The sequence below is a fragment of the Podarcis pityusensis genome, assembly GCF_964106645.2.
Source record: "Podarcis pityusensis genome assembly, chromosome: 7".
Taxonomy (NCBI): domain Eukaryota; kingdom Metazoa; phylum Chordata; class Lepidosauria; order Squamata; family Lacertidae; genus Podarcis; species Podarcis pityusensis.
In genome coordinates this window covers 80,730,176-80,748,542 of record NC_138031.1, presented here as the reverse complement: position 1 = coordinate 80,748,542, position 18,367 = coordinate 80,730,176, and the positions used below count along the sequence as shown (strand labels likewise).

Below are 18,367 nucleotides of genomic sequence, written 5' to 3'. Positions count from 1 at the left end.
TCAGTTTAGACTGGATACAAAGTTGGGGTTTTGTCTGAGACAAAGTTACGGGACTTTAATGGAATTACTTTGTTGAACTGGTGACTATACTGAAAAAGTGCGACAGAAACTTTTACTGTGGACTCTTGGATTTTTTGTTGATTGCTCTATGTTTCCTTGTTCTTTCTCTTTTCACTTGGATACAATTAAATGCTCCCTCTAGAGGGTATAAAGAGAAACTGTTATAGTGAAAAAGAAACAGTGGGATTTTCCACTTGCAAGTCTTTCCTGTGAGAACGACCTTGAGGATATGAGTGGTCCAGCAGAAGAGATAACAACTAGATCCAAAGCAAAACAGACACAAAAGAAAAGGGGCTCAATACCCGGCATACCACCAGCTGCACAGGAAAAAGTGGCAACAGCATCTATGGATTCAATGACACAGGCACTGCTCAAAATAAACCAATCTTTAGAAGCACTGACAAAGCTGTCTACGGAAAATTCAAAAAAATTGACAGAACTGACAGCAAGATTGGACTTGAATACTGCAAGTGTAACATCTAATACAGAATCTATTAATAAATTAATTCAAGAAAGCTCTGAAACACGAAAGATTGCTGAAAGTGCAAAAAATACTGCAGAGGAGACAAGGGAGGAGCTTGTGCCGATTACAAAAAAAGTGAATGAACATGATGCAGCCCTATCTTTGCTGGAATTACAGAGAAAAGAGAGAAATTTGAAATAGAGATTGGTTCCCGAGAGTGAGGGAGACAGCCTTGTGGACTTCCTTACACAGAACTTTACGGAATTTTGGCAAGAGGAGCTGCAGGAAGAAGAACTTGAAATAACAACAGCTTTCCGGCTGGGCAGGAGGCAAGGTGGGAGTTTCCACAAGGATTGTCTTTTAACTTCAAAGGAAGGAAGGTCAAAATAAGAACAGTTCAAGATAAAGAACAGTTTTTGGAGAGATATCAGGAGGACTTGCAGAAAGGAACAGTAGAAACAACAATACAAGAAAAAGGAGTGACAGACATTGCAAATTTGTCATTTGGACTCATACCACCATCTGAAGAAGAACAAAAGCTAGGAGCAGTCGGAGGAACAGGTACTTAATAACAAAATGTCTCTGCAACTTCTTAGCTGGAATTGTAATGGTTTGAACCTTCCCCGAAAAAGACGCCAAGTTTTTCATATTTTGAAAAGAGAACAATTAGACCTAATATGTCTACAAGAGACCCATGTGACCAGGACACATAGGAAATTATTGGTAAACAAGAGACTTGGACAGGAATTTATTTCATCAGACAAAGTTAAGAAAAGAGGTGTGGTGATTTATGCAAAAGAAAAATTGGCTCCAAAGATGATATTTAAAGATGAACAAGGAAGATACCTGGCAATTGAAATACAAGTTCAAGGAGAAAAAATCTTGATAGTCGGAATTTATGCACCAAATGACGGGAAGGCGGAATTCTTTAAGAAGTTGCATGAGACTTTAATGGACTATCTAGACTATAGAGTAGTAATGATGGGAGACATGAATGGTGTAGTTTCCACAAATATGGACAAAGCACAGAGACAAGTAATTTCCAAGGAAGGGAGACTACCAAAGACTTTTTTTGAAATGACTGAAACTATGGACTTGATTGACATTTGGAGAACAAGGAACCCTCTTGAGAGAGAGGGAACTTTTTTCTCTGAAGCAAAAATGACATGGACAAGAATTGACCAAATTTGGGTAACTAGCAGTATGGCGCCAAGGATCAAAAAGGTAGAAATCTGCTCAAAGACTTGCTCCGACCATAATGCTGTAAAGATGGAGATGAAACTAACATCAACTGGATCCTTTAGATGGAGAATGAATGACACCCTATTTAGAGATGAAGAGATTTATAAGAAGGCCCAAAAAACACTGAAAGATTACTTTGAGATAAATTTGAGAACAGAAGTGGAAAAAAGAATAATCTGGGACGCAAGTAAGGCCGTGATGCGAGGTTTCCTAATACAACAGAACTCCATAAAGAGGAAAAAGCAAAATGAAAGGAAAGAAAAAATTCTGGAAAAAATAAAAGAAGGTGAAAAGAAATTGAGGTCTAAACCAAAGTCCCATGAGATTCTGAGAGAAATAAAGCACTATCAGGTGCAATATATGGAATTGATGAATCAAGAGATAGAATGGAAAATAAAGCAAATGAGACAAAAGACATTTGAATCAGCAGATAAATGTGGCAAATTTCTGTCATGGCAATTGAAAAAGAGGCAAAAACTGAACACTGTGACAAGTTTAGAAGTGGATGGAAAGATTATCCACAAACCAAACGAGATAAGTAATTGTTTTCAAAGTTATTTCAGGAAATTATATGCACAAGGGCCAGTTAACGAACAGGAAATAGAAGAATTTGTTAAGAAACATGGATTACCAAAAATTTCAGAGCAAAGCAGAAGGATTTTGAATGAGAAAATAACAGGACAAGAAATAGAGGGTGCCATTCAGAAGATGCAATTGGGAAAATCTCCAGGACCAGATGGTTTGACCGCCAGATATTATAAAGCGTTGAAGGAATGGTTAGTACAACCACTGAAGGAAGTATGTAATGAAATTTTGGAGGGGAAAAAGGCACCGGAGTCGTGGAAAGAAGCCTTTATTTCACTTATACCGAAAACTGAGACTGAAAAGAACCAGGTTAAAAACTACCGCCCTATATCATTACTCAATGTGGATTATAAAATTTTTGCAGACATTATGGCAAAAAGACTGAAGAGAGTGTTGGTAGGGGAGATTCATAAGGACCAAACGGGCTTTCTTCCAGGGAGACATATGTCGGATAATGTGAGGAACATTATAGACATTTTGGAACTGTTAGAAGTGGACATCAATAGGAAAGCTGTTTTAATTTTTGTGGACGCGGAGAAAGCCTTTGATAATATTGGTTGGAGCTTTATGAAGAAGAATCTCCAAGGGATGGGGGTAGGTCAAGGGTTTGAAAACGGTATAGGTGCAATATATTCTAAACAAAAAGCAAAGTTAATTGTAAACAATGTGGTTACGGAAGAAATATCTATAGAAAAAGGTACACGACAGGGGTGCCCAATATCCCCTTTACTTTTTATATTAGTCCTGGAGGTTTTGTTAAACATGATTAGAGGAGACCAGTTGGTTAAAGGAGTACAAGTCGGAGCTAGACATTACAAGCTAAGGGCATTTGCAGATGACCTAGTACTGACCTTGCAACAGCCAGATACTAGTACTAAAAGAGTATTAGAACTAATTGAGATATTTGGTCAAGTAGCAGGATTTAAACTGAACAAACAGAAAACGAAAGTGTTGGAGAAAAATTTAACATTGGCTGAAAAAGAGAAGTTTCAGAATGAAACAGGTTTAGTGATAACGAAAAAAGTAAAGTACCTGGGGGTAAACTTAACATCTAAGAATGTGAATTTATTTAAGGACAATTATGACAAATGTTGGACAGAGGTAAAGAAAGATCTAGAAATATGGTCAAGGTTGAAACTCTCTTTGTTAGGTTGAATTGCTGTTATCAAGATGAATGTATTGCCTAGAATGTTGTTTTTATTCCAGACATTGCAGATTTTGGACAAGATGGACTGTTTCAAGAAGTGGCAGAAAGATATATCTAAATTTGTCTGGCAGGGCAAAAAGCCCAGAATAAAATTTAAGATTCTAACTGATGCAAAAGATAGAGGGGGGTTTGCCCTGCCGGACTTAAGACTTTACTATGAATCGGCGGCTTTCTGCTGGTTGAAACATTGGCTACTTCTTGAGAATACAGACATTTTGGATCTAGAAGGGTTTGACAATAGATTTGGCTGGCATGCATATATATGGTATGATAAGGTAAAACTGCATAAAGGTTTCAAAAACCATATTGTTAGGAAAGCATTATATAATGTTTGGATGCGGTATAAAGATTTATTGGAAAGTAAAACTCCCAGGTGGTTGTCACCAATGGAAGCTAAAGAGGTGAAAAAACTTAATATGGAGTCTAAATGGCCAAAATACTGTGAAATTTTAGAACAAGATGGGGAAAAAGTTAAATTACAGAGTTATGAGAAATTAAAGTCCAAAGTGCGAGATTGGTTGCACTACCTTCAGATAAACGAGACATTTAAACAGGACAGGAAAATAGGTTTCCAGATGGAGAGGTCAAAATTAGAAACAGAACTGTTAGAACCCAATACTAAGAACCTGTCGAGAATGTATAACCTGCTGTTGAAATGGAACACACAGGATGAAACGGTGAAATCAGCTATGATAAAATGGGCACAAGATATTGGTCATAACATTATGTTTGCTGACTGGGAACAGCTGTGGACCACCGGTATTAAATTTACGGCATGTAATGCCTTAAGAGAAAACATTATGAAAATGATGTATAGGTGGTACATGACCCCAGTCAAGCTTGCAAAAATTTATCATCTGCCCAATAACAAATGTTGGAAATGTAATGAGACTGAAGGTACTTTTTATCACCTTTGGTGGACCTGCCCGAGGATAAAAGCTTTTTGGGAAATGATCTATAATGAAATTAAGAAGGTTCTTAAATGGACCTTCCCTAAAAAACCTGAGGCTTTTCTCCTGGGCATCGTCGGCCAATTGGTGAGAAGGAAGGACAGGACGTTTTTTATGTATGCGACCACAGCAGCAAGGATTCTTCTAGCAAAGTATTGGAAGACACAACAACTACCCACACTGGAAGAATGGCAAACGAAGGTGATCGACTACATGGGACTGGCGGAGTTGACTGGCAGAATCCGTGACCAGGGGAAAGAGACAGTGGAAGAAGACTGGAAGAAATTCAAAGTTTATCTTAGAACTTGTTGTAAAATTCAGGAATGTTAAAATGTCAAGGGGTTGGGAAACAGAGAATTGCAGCTGTAATTAATAATATTAGAAGAACTTAAAAGAAATTGAATTGAATAATTTTGACTGAGGAGTTGCTGAACAAATATAAAACAAGGATGCAGAAAAGGGGAGGTATGGGGAAGTCCGGAAAGTAAGGTTTATGAAAAAATGGTTATGAAATTATACATGTTTATATGTTTGTATGTCTGTGTATTGTGTATTGTTTGTTTTTTTTTATTTTGTGTTTGGAAAATTAATAAAAATTTATTTTTTTTAAAAAAAAAAAACAAGAGAGAGGGAAGGCTGGTTCACAGGTTACAGGAGCAAGTCTTTCTGCTGCACGCACACTGGAGTCCTCTGGGGGTGGCAAGTAATGTGTGAAAACACACCTCTGTGAACATTGAGGGGCAATGCAGAAGGCACATATTAGGAAGTCACAACTATCTTCTGCATTGGGGATGGCACCAGGTTCCGGATGAACTGGGCAAAGTGTCCTTGTGGTTCCCACTTTAACACCACTCTGGCAAGTCTGTGGGCAGCGGCGTAAACTTAACCCCCCCCCCAGTCCAGCAATGGTAGAAGTACTCAGTATGGTGGCTGTGGCCCCAAATGTCTCTGTTTTCTGGGCCCTGATTTCAACTTGGTCTTTCATCTATCGGCTACGGTACGTTCAAAGAAGAAGGAAAAGGTTTTGGTTTTTTTAAATTGCTACCACCTATCTCTACAGGCCATGCATGGTGGGAGATGCACATCTTTCTTGTATACTTTAGGTGCTCCCTGTGAGGATCAAGAGCACAGGCATAGCAAACACTCCGGTAAAGCGTGACCAGCTCTTGGGCAGAAAAGAAACAGGCGATGCCTGTGAATCAGAGCTCAGCACGCATATGGGGCTCTCATTTCCGGACTGCAGCTTGAACTTTAGAGCAGATGGTGTCCTGAGAACACGTGGGGCACCGTCTCCTACCACTGCTGGCAAAAGGGGCATGTGTGTCTGTATGTAGGGGCTGCTCTGCTGGGCTAAGGCCAACAAGGGTCCTGTCTCATTGGCAAGATTTAGATCCTGGTTCGGTGTTGGTTATGAACCTCTCAGCTATGGTACAGGAGGTTCGATAAGCAGGAAAGCTGATATCCGGAACTCCCCCCGCCCCATTTTATTATTCCAAAGGCAAAGTATCTAGGATTTCCTGCTTAACAGCGATGAGGAGATTAAATTGCACCACTGACTTTATTTCCCCCTGCCACCAAACACAGTATATCGTTGTAATTGCATTTCCACTACATAAACAAACACAGACTGTAAAACCCCGGCTGCTCAAGATTCATAATAAGGGCTTGATTACTTCAGATTGAGGGACACTAGTTCAAAATTAAATGTAGCCTTGAGAGTCTCTGCCTTCCCTGCAGTGAAATGTGTTATGAAAGGAATGAGAGAAGCTAGCAAACACCTGACATCTCACAGAGCAATGGTGTTTGCTCTTAATAATGCAAATACAGCATGAAGGTTGGTTGGTTTGTTTTTCCAACTTAAGAGTTTAATAAGGGAGCCAAGAGGTGGTACTTCCCAATAAACAGGTCTCTCTGAAGGTGTGGATTCAGAAATCCATTAGAAAATTAAACTGCATGCCCACTGTGCATGCTTAATTTTACAAATTTAGCAGAAGTCAATCCTGGGAGCAATTATATTTGCTACTGTGGTTAACAGAAACACACAGAAATGAAAATAAATCAGAAGAGTTTAACTTTTATTGCTAATTTGCCAATAAGATATGTAAGAGAAAATGGCTAACGACCTATTTCAGCTGTGAGAATGGAGAAATGCTAAGGTTGTTTGTGCAACTAGGTGCAGTAATTTTGTAACTACTGGATAGCAACCACAGAATTCAGGTACTCCCAGTATTTTATCTATAATGAAGTGGAGCAGACCAGTGAAGCTGGAGCAACTGCAGGATCCATTGGCACAAACTCCTTGGCATGCCTCTAACCACACGGGCGCAAAATTTAGCTCAGTTTGGTTGTTTATTTTATTTCATAAAATGTATGCACTGCTTCATTGTTTAAAGAAAAACCCCTCAGAGTGGTTTACAAATAGATAAAATGATAAAATCAAGGGGGGTGGATTACAGTATTTTAGAACATTTCAGCATTTGAGACTTGGGTCTGAAAACAAAGAGGTTACTGCAAGTCTGAACAGACCTCACTTCAGAAGAGAGAGAGAGATGGGATTGACCCAGAACATGATCTGAGGGCATGGGATGTGCCCACCCTGAGCTCTGTGATGGAAAAAGGAAGGGTGTACCATTTGCAATAAGGACACGGGTGGCACTGTGGTCTAAATCACAGAGCCTAGGGCTTGCTGATCAGAAGGTCAGCAGTTTGAATCCCCGCGATGGGGTGAGCTCCCGTTGCTCGGTCCCAGCTCCTGCCAACCTAGCAGTTTGAAAGCACATCAAAGTGCAAGTAGATAAATAGGTACCGCTCCGGTGGGAAGGTAAACAGCGTTTCCGTGCACTGCTCTGGTTTGCCAGAAGCAGCTTTGTCATGCTGGCCACATGACCCGGAAGCTGTACGCCAGCTCCCTTGAGATGAGCGCCGCAACCCCAGAGTCATCTGTGACTGGACCTAATGGTCAGGGGTCCCTTTACCTTTACCTTTTACCATTTGCAATGGCAAGTTTTCTCCTCAGCATTTGATGAAGTAAGCCACAGCTTATGAAATGTCATGGCACAATAAACATGCTACAGTTTCACAGTTGTTTCTGCTGCAACCACTCAACATATCAGTGCTTCTGAAATTTACCTCATCCCAGAAGCCCATGAAAAACAAATGCATCCTCTCTCCTCCCTAAAAGCAGAGTCAAACCGCCTCTGAAAGGTCACTTTCCCAAGAAGGTTGTTTGAGCCGATCTGCCTGAGGCAATGGAACAATTTTGTACTGGCAGCCAGAGATGCAAATAGTCACAGCCTCCAGCGTTTAACTGTTACTTAGCCCCAACAGGGCCCCTGGGGACTGACCCCATCCAATATCCTAGAAAATGCATTGCCTGCCTGAGTCCAGATCAGCGATGTTAAAACAAAAGCTTGCTAAGCTTCCTGCACCAGCTGCACAAACAGCTGGTACTTTATGTCAGGGATGGGCAACATGGCGTCATCCTGACCACTGGCCATGCTGGTTGGGGCTGTTTATAGAGTAGTTGCCCCCTGTTGGCTACCTTGAACCTAGAAAGCTGCAAGTTGCGCAGACTTACTTGGGTGCTTCAAGGAAGCCCCTTTGTTTTTCAAACAAAAAGGGCAATAGCCAACCCAAGCTGAGCATTTTAAATATTCAACATGGCTGCTCACACATTTTACCGGTCTGCACTAACGTGTAACAAAGTTCGCTGGTTTAAAAATAAAAATGAATGTCATGTAGCAATATAACACTACATTATCATAAGCATTCTGAACACTGAAATGGCCAAACAGCACAACAAGGAGCTACAATAAGCACTGGGCATTAGTGACTCGTTTTTCCGATTCACGTTTAGGCATTAAAATAATTTAAGGGTGGTAACTAGATACTCAACTTGCAAAAAAACCACCTTGGTGTCCTACTTGCTTTGCCCCACCAATGTGGTGAATAGCTGGTTTGCCCATAATATGCCAGGCTAAAAGATGGCTGATCTTGTCATTGAAAAGCCTTTCAATATTCCCCAACTATGGCTAAACCAAAACAAGGCAGCTTAGCGAATGGTGTGGACTTGGAATAAGAAAATAAGGTCCCCACAAGACCTATTTACTACTAGCAATATTACTATTGTTGCTATTCGTAGGTCAGCCAGCCAGTATTTTGCTGATTCAAGTGGTGGTATTCAAACTCCTTCTAGCCTCCAAACATGGCTCACCAGATTCTGCCTTGGCTCCTCTACTAACCTACCAAGTTCCTTCAGGCTCTCAACCAAGCTCTGAAGGTTCTGCCCTGGTCTTATCCACGAAGGGGCAATATTTCTGAAATCAGGAGAAGGCAAAAGCTGATATTCTGATCTTGGAGTTCTACCAAGGTTTATTTACCTTTATTCATGAAAGGCATAGAAATGTGAAATAGGAGCTTTGTCTCCAGTTACAGGAGAACAGCAACAAAGCCTTCATCCAGATAAAACGAAGTCCAGAGCCACTTACTAACTCAACTAAACTATATGATGACACTGTCTACACAATCAGGGCAGACCTTGGTGATATGGCACCCTGGGCAAAGGCAAAATTTGACACCGTCTCCAGTCCTTGACCCGCCTTCCTAAAGCTAGGTAAGAGGTACTGGGCTTTGGGAAGAAGGTGTGAGGCAAGGTCCTAGAGTCCTCCTTTCTCCCTCCCAAAGCCTGTTAAGTGCCTACCAGGTTTTGAGAAGGTGCCCTGCTCGGCTGCATGCCCAGTGTGGGCACTGCTCTAAAATCGCCTCTAACGCAATTACCTGGCATGCACACACCGTAAGCCAAACTGTGGCTTACTGGGACCTTGCAAATGGACACACTCATGAAAAGGAGCTTGCCGCCACTTTGCTTCTGCCAGGTCACCTTTTGCTCCCATACCACACTGTTCCTAGCCACACCTTATGCTTAGTAAGCCAAGAGCTTGGCCACAACATTAAACCAAACCTTGACTTAGAACAAATGGTGCAGCATCAAAACAGGACTGTGGTGTTGTGCTTACCGTGACATGCAAACTATTGCTACCGCAATACAAAGTTTTAAAAGCATATTAGCTGATTCTCAGTCTCAAAGGGGTTTTTTAAAAAATCAATCTTTATTATCTGACTCACAAGAAGTTGAAAGTGGAATTGAAAATAGTTGTTGCTGTTTTTAAAACAAGATTGGCATTTTTGTTCTGCACTGCAACATTATATGCAGAGATGAGCCCAGTTATTTAATGGATGCTGAAGTCAAAATAATATTTTATAAGATCTTGTATTTATTATATTATATTCCTCAAAGGCTACAAAAACGTATCAACTTCCCATGGCATTCTCCTGCAAGGAAGATAATATGAGGTGCAAGGACGATAGCACGGGATTACAAGGAAATAATAAAAGCACTAGGCAGATGTGCTTGAAAATACAAAAGAGATAACAGGGTGTAAATCACCAAGAGAATATCTTGTTTGCTTTTAGGCAAGCTCAGTGATGTGAATCATATTAAGAGCTGCAAAATAATAGGTAAAATCTTGATTGCAGTCTGCTTGCTAGTGGCCCGATACCAACTACCAACAAAAGAAAATCATGGCATAGAGCGATGCGTCTCTCCACCAGCAAAACTGGCTTCCTCTTGGGCAATGGGACTACCCCCTCCTCTCCTCCCTGCTGCAGCCCCTCAGACCCTTGGATAGGATTTGGAAGGGGCTGCAGGTAGGGAAGAGAGGAAGGAGAATACTTGCAGTGCATGTAGGAACCTCCTTGTCCTATATTGGATTTCACCCGTAGGATTTTAATGTAAGAAATAACTTACTTTAAGAGACTTTGGGAGAAGTCTAAAACTAAAAAAGGACTCTTTAGATAACTGGTTTGCATACTAAAGAAAAAAATGCAGAAAATGCCTTGAAATAAGCCAACTTAGTAGGTTTATTACTGGCAATCGTTGAGTTGATTTTTAATGTAAGATTCAAGAGTTCTTATTTACATTATGACCTAATACCGTATTTTTCGCTCTATAACATGCACCTGACCATAACACGCACATCGTTTTTAGAGGAGGAAAACAAGGGGGGGGGGAATTCTGAATGAAACAGTGGATGTATCATTTTTGTGCCTCATGCTGTGGCCACAGACATGTGATCTGATGGTGAGTTTGGGGTAGCCCAATGCAAAGATCCTGAGGATCCATGTGGATCCATGCTTTGTAACCACGTTTTTGCACCATTGCAGCCCCAGGCAACAGTGGGTGCGTTATTTTTTTGGTGCAGGCTGTAGCCATGGACATGTAATGTGATCTGATGGTGAATTTGGGGTGACCCAATGCAAAGATCCTGAGGATCCATGTGGATCCGTGCTTTGTAACCATGTTTTAAGTGGGGAGGGGAGGAAAAACACAGAAGGGACAAGGAGCACGAGAGGGGTGTGCAGAGAAGCAGCTGGCTAAGAATGCAGGAGAGGGATTTAACGGGAGGGAGGAAAGGAAGGCAAAAGTTTTCCCCGACACACCCACCCAAGCCAGCCCTCCCTCTCTCTCTCTCTCTCTCACCTGCATGTTTTCCGGCTGCCTGCAAGTCCCTAAAATGCTCCCCTGGACGCAGCAGCACCGGAGTATGGAGAGGAATTAGAAGGAAGGACGCGATCCTTTCCTTTCCCCTCTGCTTGCCTGGAGGCGAGGGGATTTGCCTGCTCTTTGTTCCATTTGAGCAAACAGCAACCAAAACAGAAGAGGGTGGGCAGTAAGACCCTGAGGCAGAATGCAGGAAAGCAACAGCTTCCTCTCTCACGGAGCTCCCTCCTCCCTGACGCGCTGCAATTGGATTTTTGCCTGCTTTTTGCCCCTGCGCTCGGGCCAGTCGGCTCCAGGGACCACACATTCGCTCAATAACACGCACAGACATTTCCCCTTACTTTTTAGGAGAAAAAATATGCGTGTTATAGAGAGAAAAGTACGGTAAGTATTTCTGAATGAATGGTTATGCGCTTCTTAAATAAAATCATCTACAGTGGTACCTCTGGATACGAACGGGATCCGTTCTGGATCCCTGTTCGCATCCTGAAGCAAACGTAACCTGTGTCTGCACACCTGCGTGTGCGCGGGTCGCGATTCGCCGCTTCCGCGCATGCATGTGGCGTCATCTTGAGCGTCTGCGCAAGCGGTGAAACCCAGAAGTAACACATTCCGTTACTTCCGGGTCACCACGGAGCGCAACCTGAATGCGCTCAACCTGAAGCATATTTAACCAGAGTTATGACTGTAGTTCCTTTAACACGTATGACTTAAGACTACTGTAATGGACACTTAAGACTAAGATACCTTATTATTGATTTTTAATTGCTATTTTTCGTTTAGTGCCTTTTTGACCTTATTAAATCTTTACCAACAAAGAAATGAAATATTGGCAACCCTTATCAATCAGCAAAGAAAACTGGCAACCCTTATCAATCAGCAACTCATGTTAAACATGCACTATATTCTATTAGTTTTCTGAAGTGGCTTTCATTTCATGTGAAAGATCAAATATAATGTAGAAATGAACAGTTAGGAAAACATTGGGGAAAGGAAACATCTAAGAATAGTGCTAAACATAGGTAATGACAGTCAGAGGAATAGTTCAGCATCCCTCGACGGCTGCCATTTTATGTGACCTCCTGCTTTCAAGCTGACCAGTGCTGACATGCAGTTGAAAATTACAGGTGTTTCACCATTGTATCTAGTTCCTCTAGCCCCTAGAGACCGAGGGACCATGTCCAGACTGGACATGACAATTCAGTACAGAAGTGGGCCCTTGATCAGTGAATCCTGGTCCTAGGAAAAACACTGAAACATCCAACAAATGAAATAAGAAAGGCTGTCCCATTAACTGCTGTTTACTCACCTGAGTAACAAGGCCCTCTAGCCACCACTGTTATCTCTTTCTGATGCTTGCAAGCAGCTCTCCTGAGAAAGCATTCATTTTGGTAAGTGTCTCCATTTGAACCACAAACAGGAATATATTTTGTGTGACACTGCAAGGGAGAGAAAAAAATCAAGGAAAAGAAATTATTTACGCAACCCCGTGTACAGGTATTCAACTGGGGTGGCAACGGTGCAATCGGAGAGTTTGATTTCGTGGCTCATGGTTTCCTTCCAGAGGCCCATTCCATTCAGCTGCAAAAACAAACCACAGCAGCCTAAGGAGCAGCAGCTACAGCAGCGAGACAGAAATGCACAAGCAGAAATTGGTATTTTCATGTTCCCAGGATGAAGAAAGCATAGCACACTTGCTGCAGGCTGCAGCCTGGCTGCCACAGGACTGAATAGAATGGCAACAATGTCCAGAAAGTTTTTTGTTTAATATTAAAGTGCCTATCCACAATGCACTGTTGCAAAAAAATAAAAAAGATAAAATCTAAATATACTGTTCATTGGTGGTTTACAAGTCACAAAAGAGTTCTTCCTTCCTAATGGAATGTGTTCATAAATATGATACCAAGCGGCAGTTTGCTATTGTTGGAATTTTCGTATTTTAGTTTTTTGCTTTGTTTCCACACTTAATTGCTCTTACTCCCCAATTAAAGTGTTATGGTTGTTTAATAATAATACAACAGTAAAAGTGAACAAATAAGACACTCAGGAAAGGGAAGTATTATTATTAAACAACAAAGGACCCTGCCGACCACACATTTCAAAAGAGGGAATTAAAAATGGGCAAAATATTACAGATGCATCGTTTGCATCGATTCTTAAAGATATAATGAAAACTGAACACAGAGTATTTTCTTCTCTCCAGATGTTAATGGAATGAAGAATGTTTCTTAGCACTGTGGCCCAAAGCAGGGGTGGACTTTGGTCTTTCAAATTTCAGCAGTATCCTGTGCAAGGCCAAAATTCAGTGTGTGTGTCCCCTCCTCTCGCCTTCTGTTGTGCTCAATTCACTACTGGCCAGTGGATGTATAGAATGCTGTTGAAATACGCACATTCCTTGGGGCCTCTTGAAGGTTTTATATATTTGATCAGGAAATGTGTACAATTCCCTCTTCATGGGCAGGTTATGTGCACATTTTCCATGAGGCCCGGAAAATGTGCATAACAGTCAGTTGCTATGCACATTAACTGTTCTATTCAGCCTCTGAAGAACAGGCTACACCAGGGCTGGATCTAGACACATCAAAGAAGCGTTTCAGTTAAGCCCATTGTAAACTCATAAAGGGAAATCCAGTAGGGAAAGACGCAGCGCCATCTGGTCGTCACAGTATTATATTGCATATACAACACATGTAAAACACTTTTTCTTTACCAAACTAGCTGAGTCCCAGATCATACAAATGGGTACATGAGTAAAACTCTCAAACTGACAGTTTTTCAGAGGATATCATTACTTTGGATCATATTAGATAACAAAGGTGAAAATTCCTTACCAGAAATTGGCATGCACACGTCAAACTATCTCCTTCTTCCTTACAAACACCCCCATATTTACACGATGATTCATCACATACTCTCACATCCGATTCCTTTACATTTAGTTCTGAAAAAGGAAAGAAGATTTAAATAGATTATGTGCTATGCTTTTTTAAAGCAAAGTCAGTTGTGCAAAAAGGCACTTGACAGCCCCCCACCCCTTGTAATAAAAAGCAGCCTTGGGAACTTGTTTTTTTATCAGAGGAATAGATGATGGAAGTGCTTAACTCTCCCCCTGCATGCCATTTTGCTGCTCAAAACCAATCTGCTCCAAGTTGTTCCCATCCCCATATTCTAGAGGCTTAAGCACAATTTTTGAACATGCACCTGAAACCTGTGGGAGGGGAGAGCAACTTGGGGGGAAAGAGTTAATTTGAAATGGAAAAATGGCTGGCAGGGAAGTGCTACGCACCTGTTTCCTTGCTCGAAATTGTTTCCCAATATTGCTTTTCATTTAAGCCAAGTAACAAAAAAATACATTTGGGGATTTATTGCACAAATTTCCTGATAATGTGCTCTTTGCCCCCACATAAAGCGAAGACTCCTAGTTCAGTGGTAGAGCATCTCAAGGTAGGGCTGAAACCCTAGAGATATGCAGCTAGATCAGGGGTCTATAAGCTTATAGGATGATGGGCCGGTCCACGCACCATCCATCTTCTGGGTCGGAGGAGTGCCCGTGAGCACATGCTCTTTCCGGTGCTCCTCCGACCCAGACGTGTACCAGAAATAGCGTGCGCACATGTGCATGGGTGCTTCTCCGTCCCACACACATGCGTGCACACTATTTCTGGTGCACATCCGGGTCAGAGGAACGCCCGTTCGCATGCGCACAGGCGCCATCAACCCGGAAGTCGGTCCCCATGCCACGCTGGTAAGAGTGGTCGGCAGGGGTTGCCATGGGCCGGATAGACAAGCCCTGTGGGCCGCTACCAGCCCATGGGCCTTAGGTTGCCGACCCCTGAGCTACATGGACCTGCGGTCTGACTTGGAATAAGACACCTTCTTATGAACTTCAGTTCAGTTTGTTCATTGGCTAGCAGAAGCATTGAAGCAAGGTGGGAAAGTAAGCTGGGTGGTAACTTTTAAGAAGCAGGCACATTTCTTGCTGCAGGAAAGTAGAAAGAGAGAAGGCCAGGAATATGTGCTGCCATTCAGTTCCATGCCTATACAAGCAAGATAATAGGTCTCCCCATTTCAAAGGAATACTTGAAGGATAAAAACATTAAAAATTGACAAGCTGCCAAATACTGTGGCTAATGAGAACCAGAGACGTATCTTACAGAGACAGACAGCGCCTGTTAGGATTTGAAATGTTACGCACAAGTTGCATGTATAAAACATTCAAACACAACGGTTGCCTGTCAGTTGCCAATGCACTTCCCCCTCTGACCCTCAAACCATCTGGAAAACCCTCTTTCTCAAAGAGAAAATATCAATAATGGCGAACACTCTGCTTCAACTGTCAGTTGCTCTGGACTGCAGAAGTCAAGGGGAAAGAGCACTCGGGTCTCATCTATCAGCCAGCGTAAGAGCAGCCACCCACCACTTAGCCAAGCAAACACGCCTATAGTGTGACAAACACTTATCTGGAAAACCCAGGGGTGGGGAGAGCAGCTGGGAATGAAGCTTTGCAGGTTCCCAGTTTTGGTTCTTTCAGCTTCTCGTTTTTCCAATCTTGCTGTATTCTTGTTTTGATGTTAATTTTATTGAATTTGCTTTACACTGCCATGAACTGCCTTGGGACCTTCAATGAAGGGTGGCATAAAAGTATTTAAAATACGTAAGATTCAGTGTTGCTTTAACAATGGGAGCTATACCAGCAGGTAAGTTACATATTTGATAGCCAGATTTTAGCCTGACCAGATGATGGGGAATTAGTATCACTGTCTCAAAGTGTGCTTGAGCTGCTACTAATAAGGTACAGGGAGGGGAGAGGGAGGGAACCTAAATGCCTTGAAGGAAGATGCCATGGAAGAACAAGGCAAAGGGAAAGGCACTGAAGAAGTCCTCATACCTAATGATGTGACTGCTGGTGTTTTAAATGCAGAAAATTAGGCTACCATGAACTGCCTTTCCGCAGGAAAGGCCTCCATTTACAAGGAAGAAGAAAAAGGATAAATTTAACAAGCTAATCCCTCAAAGACTACTCCAGGGTCCTTTTGAAATGTATGTAAAGCAGAACCCGGCAAAATCTTCCTCAGAGATTAATAAAGTGCAGCCCCTGAGTGGTTTAAGACATGCCGGTACAGCTCCTGAGTACAGCAGGTTCGTATCTAATTCGCTCTCACAAAGAAGAGCAGCCTTACTCCACACCTAACAGGAAAAAGGGGACCTGACCTCCCTCTGAACATGGCTTGGAAGTCACATTTTGGCACACAGAAATGAGTTGCACCGTCTTTGTTGGGGGCTGCTCTTATCTCAGCTCTCTAAAACAACGCTAGACATTGTAGTCTTGTGAGAGTGGTGAAAACCTGTTTCTTTTGCTCCAGAGGTGGGATAGTATAGCCCACGCCAACAGCTCAGTTGAAACAAAACTACCATTTGCTACCACCTCATCCTTGCCTCTGTTGGAAGCCATTCCAACAGGCTGCAGCAGAGGGAGATCTTCCACAGCCGTTGTCTCCATCCTCACACCAACTCCAAGCTCAGAAGACAACCTGGATGAGGTGTCTCCATCCCCACTACCAGGGCCTTCCAGACCAAACATGGCTTTATTGGACTCACTGGATTCAGAGAACTCTTCCAATGCAATCCTTGTCACCCCCTTGCTGAAAGAGCCAACGACTATGCAATATGGCAACAAACCTATAAGATCCCAAGTAGCTTCTCAGTTGAAACACAGCTAATAGCACAGGCTGGCCTTTATGAAGTCTCAGAAGGCATTTGCACCCTGCTGAAACAACAGCCTCCCTTGCTCCTGGGTGAGGATCCTTAAACCAGTGATAATTCCAAAATCCTGAGCAGCAGTATAGTTATGCTCCACCTGCTGAGTCCAGAGCTTGCTGATGAAGACTTTGCTTTGTCCAAACTTATCTTTATGTTGCCTATCAGAATCTGACCTCAACCTCTGTAGGAACAGCCCTACTCTTGGTGCCAAACATGGTAACATGCCAGAGGAGGGCACTACCCCAATCTCTTGTTGTACTTCAGAAGCAACATGGCAGGTGGCTACTGAAACAGAACAGGCACACAGGGCATCCAGTCCAATGAAAGTGCTGATTCTGCCCCAGCTCCTCAGTCTGAACAATGAGTTGCTCAAACAGAGACTGAACTGCTTTCGTATCACCTTGCCTTACCTCCTGACTGCCATCCCAGTGCTCAGTAAAAACCAGTGTTGTCACCCCGGGTACACAACCTGGAGAGAAAATGTTACTTTGTGTTCACAAACAGATTGTTAGTTCACATTTTTACCCTAAAAACTGATAAACAGGGAAGGACATCTGATTAGCAAGGTGTCAGAGGGTTAGCTTGACATCTTTATTCCAAAAACTCAGCAAACAGCCAGTCTGTCAATTCCATTTTGCAATGAGAAAGTTTGACAGTTCCTCAGCAAAGATTTGCAAAAAGCATGTTCTGGGAAATTTTCCAATGAGTGGAAAACTAGGCCAACTGCACACACAAAAGTAAATAAAATATGAGGCAAAAATATATCCAAGCAAAAACAGAAAGAGGAAAGCACTGCTACTATTTGGAAGTCAAGACCAGGTTTTACACCACAATCACAAAACAATGCTCTCACATTTCCCTAGTGACAAAATAATATATAGTTACGTATATGTAATGCAGTTAAGGAATGGAGAATCCCAGGTCCTCTAATTCAAGGCTATGAAGACTATTATGGCTTCCCCAAAGTCTGGTAATTCAAAAGTCTGGTTCATGTACACACCCCAAAAATAACTCTTTTAAAAATGTTTTTTAATTAATATTATGTTTTAACAATATGTAGCAAAACCACTGTACATCAAACATGCTTGCTTCTCATGTAAAAAGAAGAAAACAAGTCAAACAAAAAAGAAAAGGAAATGACATATAAAGGAGAGGGAGTGGGGTGCAAGAGTCTTGCGGGGGGTGCTTTGTGTGTCCACTTGCCCCTTTCTAAAATTTATTTATTGGTGTGTGTTTTCCTTTTGGAAATTATCAAATAATAAAATAAAACCAGGATTCAGAGGTGGGTTTTTTTCATAGAGGGTATGTGTGCTGTGCCCAGTTGGTGTAGTGGTGGTGGAAATGGTGGGGGGGGGGGAGCAAAAATGGGAGACGGGTCGAGGAGGGTCTGTGGGGGGGGTGAGAAATGTCCAAATTTATACCTGAAGAATGTTGGAGGGTATGCTGACGTCTCCCTTAGCCATGGTTAAGGTAAGACAGAGGGATATACTACTCCTGGAGAGAGAAAATGCATCAACAAGGTAGCCTGCTCCCCTTTCCTT

General features: G+C 42.2%; 2 protein-coding genes across 4 annotated transcripts in view; one reads left to right on the top strand and one right to left on the bottom strand.

Moving 5' to 3' along the window:
* Positions 1 to 18,367, top strand: part of ABITRAM (actin binding transcription modulator) — a 113,173-nt gene that overhangs the window by 15,467 nt on the left and 79,339 nt on the right. The window lies entirely within an intron of this gene.
* Positions 1 to 18,367, bottom strand: part of TMEFF1 (transmembrane protein with EGF like and two follistatin like domains 1) — a gene marked incomplete at its 5' end in the record, with an annotated part of 103,558 nt that overhangs the window by 32,549 nt on the left and 52,642 nt on the right. For all 3 annotated transcript variants that reach the window (XM_081014934.1, XM_081014935.1, XM_081014933.1), the window contains 2 exons: positions 12,376 to 12,505; positions 13,898 to 14,007. In XM_081014934.1, the coding sequence (XP_080871060.1) occupies positions 12,376 to 12,505; positions 13,898 to 14,007 (240 nt within the window). The remainder of the gene's footprint in view (positions 1 to 12,375; positions 12,506 to 13,897; positions 14,008 to 18,367) is intronic.